Raw genomic sequence first — 10,299 nt, 5'->3', positions numbered from 1 at the left:
TTGATTAAATGTAAAATTACATATATTTTTGAAAATTTTAACCTTTAATATAATTTTAAACATACAAAATAAAGAGTGTAAACATAAGCAATAATTTATTGTTTAATTTCATTTAGGAAAATTTCTACTCTTCAATTTTATTATTCTCATTTGCCCTTTTTTGTTCTTTCTAATTGTCTTTGCACAGTCAGGGCAATACCAGTTTCCCCTTGGAATCTTATCAACTTTCAGTCATTTTGTATGAAACCATTGGATTTGACACTTTTTATTATCGCATCCAATCATAATGGAGTCTTCTATTCCTCCGCAATAGCACCATAATTCATTCGCAGGTTCCTCAATTGTGATATCACTCTTAGCTAGTTCATTAGTAGATTCCGGATCATTTGTGAGAAGCACTGTACCACATTCGCATGACCTTGAATCTTCTTCAGCTTCTTCAAAATCTTCATTACCATTGGTAGTGTAAAATTTACCAAAAAGTTCAGGTAATATTGCTCGTTTAAAAAACATCTCAGCTTTTAAAATCTTAGTGTCCCAAAATATTTGGTAAGGAAAAATTCGCTCAAAATGATGGTCAATTTTAGTCCAAACATAAAAATCTGCACACAATGACTGTGTTAGAAGAATTTAAGCTTGTATTTGATGAAAGTATGCAGGGTTTTGGTCCAGATTATAGCCATTGATGGTTTTTATTAGACATGAATTGTTGTGTGAAGTAAAAATTGAAACCTCTCGCAAAGAAAAGGGGCACTTCAATTCGAGGCACCCTTTACCACAACAACTACACTTAACAATGAAATCAGGTGAAGCCCCGAGATAGGGGTAGTTGAAGTTAAGTAACAATCCACAGTTTTTAACACTGAAGTTAATATGTGTTTTTGCCATTATTTTAGCATAGGCATTTCTAGCAACATTTTCATGGCCAGAGCCCCAATTTGTAGCTTCAGTTTGAAATTGGTATGAATTAGGGTAACATATCACATTGATGAGGGAAAGAGATGGCATTGATGGTGAAGAACAACACGCTCTCTTGAAATTCGATGCTATTATTCTCCCAGCACGGAATGTATTCCAGAGTTTGCTTTTTGACTGTAGTTTTGTATCATTTTCTACGTTACTTGCTTGGTCTGAATTTAAACTAATACCGATGTTGTCACAGAAGTCAAGAATCTCAATGAAATTTAAATTTAATTTGACCTCCTCAAAGAGCTCGGATAATAAGGGTGCATATTTAGTGTTTAAACAAGAAGGAATAAATTTTTCTTGGAATTTAGGTAAGATACTAAAAATAGCCAATTTTTGATTACGTTGGTAAAATCTTTCACACCAGTTGTCAAATTCTTGGTCAGTAATTTGGGGAACTTCTTTCTGCTTTCTTATGTCAGTTTTTTCAGCATTAGAGGTATTCAAGGTGCTGTCTGCATCAGTGATAAAATATCTATCAAATTTTATTTTCTTTGAGCTGGGAGTTGTTAAATCAGCTTTCCATATTTCATAGTATGACACAGATTTTGTAACAGGAACTATCCATTAATTTTTGCAACTCACTTTTTCACGGTACCTTACTGAGTATTCAATATAAAAAGAAGGGCAGAAATATGCGTGCAGCATTCTGCTAAACCAGCAATGCAAGTGCAATGACCTGCTAAAATTTGACCATATTCATGTTTCACTATTACCCAACAGTCTAGGGGTTTTTCTCGGAACCTCTGTGAATGCATAACCTATATGGTAATTAAAATTCCTGTATATATTGATTTAATTTTATATAACTTACCAAACATTTAACCACTAATACTTTCATACCTCTTTACAGATAAATCCCTCACAAATCCTTCTAAAAATCTCTTATATCCTAACAAACTTTGATAGTTATTTACACTTCCATGGGTATTTGGTGATAAATCCGAGTCTAAATAAACATAGATATCTCCAAATTTAACTTTTGTTAAATTCTCAAATCCAGTTCCACATCCCAAATGCTCCACATTAGTGTTATATGGTTTTATTTTGATAAAGTCTTTCTCATCAATTTTATAGGGGTCTTCATTGTTAATCAAAGAAAATTTTTCATGGTATCTCTTTTTAACATGAACATCTAAACTATTTATATACTCTACCTCAGTCATTTTGAGATAAAAATGCAAGAAAACACCATATACCTAGTTTTCTATCATTTGAATTGACGCGCCCAATTCTCACAACATGGCGTGAAACGACGCGTTAAATTTAATTCATAGATGGCGCAAGCGTCTCGCTTAAAATTCAAAAAGTGTTACGTCATAGCGTTTTAAAAGACCTCTTAGTGATGAGACCCTGTTGGGCAAGCTAAAATTACTTTTTTTGAATTCCATTGGGCGAGTAGTGTAACTTTATGAAGGTCAGAAATTTGTTAATCTGGTGTTTCATGCAATAAACACCACTGAAAAATCGATGAGACAATGGCAAAGGAGGTATTACACGATTTAATTTCTTAGGATGAAAAATGCGAATTTTTTGAAAAAACAATGAGACATTTTATTTATCTACTTACAAACAAAATTTATAAGCACGTTTCGAAAATACCACCTTCGGCTGCGATGCAGGCTTGGGCGCGAACAATCATTTTGTCGAAGGCGGCTTGAATCATTTCCGGGGTTACTTCCCGGCAAGCGCTTACAATTCGTTGACGCAGCTCTTCAAGGGTCTCAGTAGGGTCCTCGTGCCGGTCCCAGGGAGTATACAGTGGAAGGCCGACACCCGGGTGGTGAACGTACAAAGGCAGGGTGGCGCTGGAGGTGAACGTACCAAGGCAGGGTGGCGCTGGTGGTGAACGCACAAAGACAGGGTGGCGCTGGTGGTGAATTAATAAAGTGACACCACCGAGCGGTGTGGGTGGTGAACTAGCAATGTTGCATATCCACCGTAATGTTATAGTATAAATATAGGTAGGATCTTGGTAAAAGAACATTCTAAGGAGCAAGTATCAACACGAAATCATATATGTAAGTATATTAGTTTTTTTTTACCTAATAAATATTTTTTGTATGTTCCTAACATATAAATTTTTCATAGCATGTTTGCCCAAGTTTTGTTCGCCGTCTCGTCAGAGAAATTCATCGAGGTTACGTCTACACTAGATGTACGTCTAGGACTTCGAGATAGTGCTACGGGAATCACCTTAGACGAAGCCGATTTTCATGAGTTATACCGAAAGAAGGATGAAATACTAGCTTTCTTTGAGAAGGATGACGCCCCAGGATCATCGTGCTTTTTCAGCGGTTCCGAGACGAAACGTGTTGAACTAAGAACGTATCAGAACCGAAAAATTTTGGATATCCGGGAGATGGTTCCGGGGTATGGTGAATTGTACGGCAAGTTTTTCCCAACCAAGAAGGGTTTCGCCATTGGTTACGCTCTCACCAAAGTGCTAATGGATATGTATAAAGACGTTGTAACATACCTAAATGAAGCAAATAGGATATATGACCTTTTAAAGGACAGTATTTTGGAACAGTTGCGTGTTAATATCCGCCAGTGTTGCTACGGTTGTACCGTGGACCATCCGTCACAGACTCAACACAACTGTCTTGAAGACTGGGATATGCGTGTTGAAATGAACTACGACACTGCGATAAGAAATCTTGATTACATTGAGATTTATAAAAATTTTACTTTAAAAACCTTTTTAAATGAAGAATTTTGCAAATGTATGGTCGCTAGAATAGTCTGTAACGCTAAACAATTTTTGTGAATAAAACTATTTGATTTGAGAAAAATGTGTCATTCTTTAAAATGGATTTCAGGTTGCAACATCCTTTTAACGGTCTGATCGCGGGTGCGACTCAGTCTGGGAAATCCTTTTTCGTGGCTAGTCTTATCAAATATAAAGATACATGTATTTCACCCCCACCAGAAAGAATTATATGGTGCTATACGGAATATCAACCCAAACTATTTAATTCGGTATTAGATGATACACCCACCGTTGAATTTCACGAAGGGTTATTAGACGTTAAAATTTTAGACCCAAATGTCAAGAATTTTGTTATTCTTGATGATTTACTTTGTGAAATATCAAATAACAAGGATGTCACGAATTTGTTTATAAGAGGTTCTCATCATAAAAACACGTCTGTTTTTGTACTTATGCAAAATTTGTATTATCCTGGGAAGGAAATAAGAACGTTAAATTTAAACGCGCACTATCTGATAATTTTCAAGACACCACGTGACAAATCGGCGATATTTCATTTGGCTAGACAGATTTCCCCAACTAACAGTAAATACGTCATCGACGCCTTTCATCAAGCAATCGCTAGAGACTTTGGGTATTTATGGGTGGATTTGAAACCAACTACGTCAGACGATCACAGACTACGAACCGGACTTATACCAGGAGAAGAGGCTGCCGTTTTTATCCCAAAATGAAGAGAATTCATAATCATAAGGAGTTTTTAAAATATCTGTCTAAGTGTAATTCGTGTCAAAGAAATGCCGCCATCAAATATGCTAATAACGACGCGATTAAAGCTATTGTGGAATGCTGTATAAATGTTCTGCGTGGCAATGTAAAACTGTCAGATGATCATAAGAAGCGATTGAAGCGGCATTGTCATATTTTGCGGAAGATATCTAAACCCAATACCATCGCAAAACGGATTCTATTACAGAAGGGAGGATTTTTACCGTTACTCTTAGCACCACTTCTTTCAATTGTAAGCAGTGCGGCAGGCGCGGCTATAAGTAGAGCTATCAAAAATGGCTAGGAAGATGATCTTAGTCCCCGAAGACGTTTATCGACGACTCAATTCGCAACCGAAACTTGACGAAAACTTGGATACGAAAACTGTTTTAAATAATCAGAAACTTAATCAATCACAAAAAGTGGAGTTGTACAACCATTTATTACAACGTAACAAAAGAACTAAGAAGGCGAAACTCGTTGAAGAACCGAAAAGAAAGAAAGACTGGTATTCGGAAATAGCTATCGCGATACCAGATTCACATCTAAAACCCGTCATTGCTTTGTACAAGTGGATTGAACGAAACAGTAAAATTGATTGGTCTACCAGTGGTGAACTTATTTATAAAGAACGCCCTATAGTTAGATCTAATATCATGGACATTTTACACGAATCAGTTAAAGGATACAAAACCAAACCGAAACATGAAATTGTTGGGTTAGATAAATTTTATGAATTGTTGGCCAAGGAAAATGTACCCAAATCACTTGTAAAAAATAAATTCCCCTTTGAATCCCCTATTGAAAATGTACCTATTATTTCCAACGATTCACCAGAAAAGGTGTTCGATGATTCAGATTATTTACCTCCAAGTCCCGAATCAATGTATGGCAATGGATTATTGAGTTGGATAAATTTGAAATAAAGAATATAATAATATATCAGGTTTCAGTTCTTTCATTCACGAATTATACCTCAACATGGAAGGTGGCATCGATCCTACTCCGTCTGGGTTGATAACCTCTTTATCGATATCATACTTAAAATCACCCAAAGTTATTACGGCGTTTTTGTTATTATTTATTATTATCGTTTTTGAACTATTTGATTTCGCGTACTGGTATCACGAACGGAAAATGAACTGTACGATGAATGGATAAGTTAGAAGAAATATACTTCAACGCCGGTAGTTACGGAGGCATTCGCGGTCTTTATCGTGCTGCCCGGGCAAAGGGAATTAAAGTTAACATAAACGAGGTGGGATAATTTTTAAAACGGCAAGATACGTACACATTACACAAACCAGTGAGACACAATTTCCGAAGAAACAAGACGATAGTGTATGGGATAGACGAACAATGGCAACTTGATCTGGCAGACATGCAAGATATAAAAAATTACAATAGTGGATACCGATATATCTTATGTTGTATAGATGTATTTAGCAAATACGCATTCGCTGTGGCTACCAAGGATAAGAAAGGATCAACTATGGTAAAGTCATTCAAATCTATTTTAGAATCAGGTCGACAGCCGAAGGTTGTACAGACTGATCATGGTAATGAGTTTCTATGCAAAGAAGTTCAAGGTGAATTAAAACGTAGAGGAATCAAGTTTTTCGCAACGCACTCCGAAGTAAAATCTAGTATTATAGAACGATTCAATCGAACATTGAAGTCTCGAATGTACCGATATTTTACGGAGAAAGATACGCACAAATATATCGACGTTTTACCAGATTTATTGGAAGCTTACAATAACAACTACCACAAATCTATTAAATGCAAACCCGTTGAAGTGAAGAATGAAAATTCGAAACAAGTGTGGGAGAACTTATACGGGAAAGTCAATTTTTCACCCCCAGTCTCGTTCCCTTTTGAAAGAGGTGACTTGGTTCGCATGAGTAAGAATAAAACCACGTTCGAAAAGGGTTACAAAGCCAATTATACCGAGGAAATATTCAAAGTAGTGCAGTGCATACCAAGAGACCCTCCGGTATATAAGCTGGAGGATTTGAAAACTGAGCTCATTTCGGGTGTGTTCTACAAGGAGGAAATACAGAAAATCGGGAAAGACCTCGAAAACTGCTTATTCAAAATCGAAAAAGTTCTAAGGAAAAGAACAAAACCAGACGGAACTAAAGAACTACTAGTACGTTGGCGTGGTTACGGTCCAGATTTTGACTCTTGGGTGCAAGAAATCGTAACATTATGAGTTTCTATATCACGTTACCGTCCGATTCTTCTATGCACTATTTCAAAAACAATACTATAAGCAAGTTTAGAACGTATTTACCGGAACCAATGAAACTTGAGGGAGCGTATGAAGTTGGACTTGCTGAAATCAGTTACCCAAGAACCTGGAATAACGTTCAAGGAGAGTGTGTAGTTCGAATTTGGAAAACTATGTCTCTACCGGATTCCTTAGAAGAATCAAATACTAAAACACCCAAGACACTGAGAAAACACACTGACATAGAAAATTTCAACGACGTAATGGATTTCGTTAATATAGTAATACCACCAGGATATTACGGAGTTGAAGATTTACTGGAAATCATGACTACTGATGACGACGGGCGAAATATTAGCTCTAGAGTCAAGATATATTACAACAAACCAAACCGTCGTGTAATTGTTGAACTTTATGAAATGAACCAAGTTTACATACCACATGAAATCGCCATCATATTAGGATTCACGAGAACTCCAGGCAAAGACGTAACTGTAGTGACTTCCATGACGGCGCCTTTTAGCTGTGATATGGACGCTGGGTTACATTCTCTGTTCATATACTCGGACATTATACAAAGTCGATCGGTTGGAGATTCGGATGTTCCATTATTACGTATTATAAGTATTCAAGGAAAAGACGGAGACACTGTTGAGAAAGAGTTTTCACGACCACATTATATGCCTATTGCGCATAACAATTTTCAAACCATTGAAATTAATATTATGAGTGAAATGGGTCAGCCTATACATTTCGAACGAGGAAAAGTTCACGTCACTCTTCATTTTAGACCCCGAAGAACATGGACTTATCTATAAAATCAGGTGTAAAATCTTTCTTCCGTTCATTTGTGGTTAGCGGGTCAAAGGAGAAACATGTCTCCACGTAATCTGGATCACGTTTCTGTAAACGATTATAATAACTATTACTTAAATCAAATTGGACACGGATCAATTCCGGTATACCGTGGAGTAGCCGTGCAAAGAGGATATGGTCTTGGAAATATATTAGCCTCGGCATTTCGGTCGGCCATGCCTTTACTCAAAAAGGGTGCCACATTCCTTGGTCGAAAATTTTTAAATACCGGAGCAAAAATTGCTTCCGACGTCTCGAGTGGTGTGTCTATTAAAGACGCGTTAAAATCTCGGGGGAAAGAGGCGGGGAAAGAAACCTTAAGAAGAGCCGCCGAAGCAGTGAGTAAACTTAGTGGAAATGGACGTCTATCATCATCAGTTCAGTTCGAACCAGGAAGAAGAAAAGACGTTCTCTGCTTCAGTCTGATATATTCTCGTAATCATTGAACAATGTCGTTAGCCCACCCCAGTTCGCAGAACAGCATTAGCTCGGAACTTGATTTATTTCACGTACCTTATACTCAAACTGGTATAATAGGAAGTCAATGGGTTGAATATAATCCAACATCGAACATAAATGAAAACCAAGCAATTATCTTTAGTATCGCTGGAAACTCGGAGACTTACATTGATTTGAAAAATACTTTACTTCAAGTTCAAGTGAAAATTGTGAAAGCAGATGGAACTCTACCAAAACCCGATATTCACGACGCTATATCTAAAACCACAACTCCTGCGGACAAAGTTGGCCCGGAAAATTTGTTTTTACATAGTCTCTTTGGCGAAGTTCATGTATCATTGGGTGACAGATCAGTTACGTCATGCCCTCAACAGTATCCTTACAAGAGTATGATTCAAACGCTCTTGACATATGGTGGGCCAGCCAAGGAAAGTTTCTTAACCGCGTCTCTATTCTATAAAGACAAAGCTGGGAAATTTGACGAATTTTCCAATAACGACGGATTTAAGAAACGTGCAAAATTTGCCCAAGAAGGTGTTATTGACATGATAGGAGTTGTACGAGCCGATATTTGTCAACAAAATCGACTTATTCCTAACCTGATAGATCTAAATTTCAAGTTTATCAAAAGTTCAAACGAGTTTTGTTTACACACAGACGGTGAAAAATGCAAAGTCATTTTCACACACGCATCAATGTTTGTCAGAAAAGTTAGATTGACGCCAGAGATTATGTTATCCCACGCTAAAACTTTGGAACTGGCAACAATGAAATATCCTATCACCCGTACGGAATGTAATTCATTTTCAATTTCCCAAGGCAACAAAATATACGTCAAAGACAACTTATATAATGGTCAAATACCGAGTAAGGTGGTGATCGGATTTGTGGACCAGAATGCGTATTTGGGAGACTACAAAATGTCACCTTTTAACTTTAAAAATTTTTCGTTAACTCAAATCGCCCTATACCTTGATGGTAGTAGTGCCCCGGCAAAACCATTAAACCCAAATTTCAAAGATAAGTTGTTTATGCGATCATACGCTAATCTCTTTCTTCAAACTGGTCAATGGAATATTGATGAAGGAAATTTTATCGACCGTGATGAATTCGCCAATGGAAACGCACTATTTGTGTTCGACTTAACTCCTGATCTCAATGGAAGTTCAACTGACTGTTTCAACCTGGTAAAGAACGGGAGCGTTCGTCTCGAATTAATATTCGGAGAATCATTGCCGTCAACAGTTAGCGTGATTTACTATTCCGAATATCAATCTTTGGTCTTGATCGACAAGAACAGAGCAGTTTTATATGATCAAAGTTCATAATGGACTCGCAACAACTTGAAATCATACTCAAGAATGACCCGTATACCAAATATTTGTTCAGAGGAGTCTTCCCTGCCGACAAACTTCCCAAGAATGTGAAAACGTATCCTTCACTTTACATCGTGAACACTGATACGTCCAATGGGGTAGGAGAACATTGGTGTTTGATATATCTCTCAAGGTCACTCAATTGTACATTCTTCGAGAGTTTCGGGAACAGCCCTGATTTGTTTAAATTTAACTATTTTATAGAGAAAAACAGCTTAACTGTCACGTATAATTCTGTTCAATTGCAAGGAAATTCTAGTAAAACCTGCGGCGGTTATTGCGTTTATTTTGCTATTAACTTGTGTCGGGGAATAAAATTGTTTAGTATATTGGAAAGATTTTCTGAAAACAAAAATGTTAACGATCGTATGATATCTGAATTCATGTATATGAAATACTCAATAAATTTGTTTTAAAAATATTTTATTTCGTTTTATAATGCCCATGGGCTAAAGTTGCGATACCATCGTCTAGGATAAAACGTTTATCGTCACAGGGATTCAAACACAATTTGTTTTGTCGCACGGTTGTCACAATATGTTTATTACTAACAATCCGTTTCATTTCCGCGACCGTTAGTTTACTGTTTAGGAGACAGTCGCGATACTCCGCGTGACGGACGCGCTTCTGCACAACGCGTTTACACACACCCTTGCAAGTCTTTTTCTCGCCTTTAGATGACAATATAGAGTACATTTTGGGTCTAAGTCCGCAAAATTCTTCAATCGGTGTGCCGTCCATCTCATCCTTAAATTTGCCTAGCCTCTTTTTGTTGGTTTCGTCAAACAGAGGGTGATTTTTGGGGTATCCAGAAAAATCGTACATTTCCTTCTGTTTGGCGAAATCTTCGTACAAATCAGTTGTTTCGATTTGATACGTGAGACTGTCTGTAAACATAGAATACATTATTAGTTATGTTACGAAATAAC

The 10,299-nt window shown here is 37.0% G+C and overlaps 1 protein-coding gene across 1 annotated transcript; it reads left to right on the top strand.

Moving 5' to 3' along the window:
* The first annotated feature begins 7,984 nt into the window (after window positions 1-7,984).
* On the top strand, window positions 7,985-9,322 carry LOC149943348 (uncharacterized protein F54H12.2-like). The gene has a single exon (XM_090176041.1). The coding sequence runs from the start codon at window positions 7,985-7,987 to the stop codon at window positions 9,320-9,322; it is 1,338 nt and encodes a 445-aa protein (XP_090032167.1).
* Window positions 9,323-10,299: the final 977 nt, after the last annotated feature.

Source organism: Leiobunum rupestre, chromosome 5 (genome assembly GCF_980474605.1).
Source record: "Leiobunum rupestre chromosome 5, qqLeiRupe1.1.hap1, whole genome shotgun sequence".
Classification (NCBI taxonomy): Eukaryota; Metazoa; Arthropoda; class Arachnida; order Opiliones; family Sclerosomatidae; genus Leiobunum; species Leiobunum rupestre.
Note: the sequence above shows the minus strand (reverse complement) of the source record. Positions and strands in the feature narration are given on the sequence as shown.

What these genes read in the sequence shown, in the direction of transcription:
- LOC149943348 (XM_090176041.1), top strand. Translation starts at nt 7,985, where the DNA reads ATGTCGTTAGCCCACCCCAGTTCGCAGAACAGCATTAGCTCGGAACTT.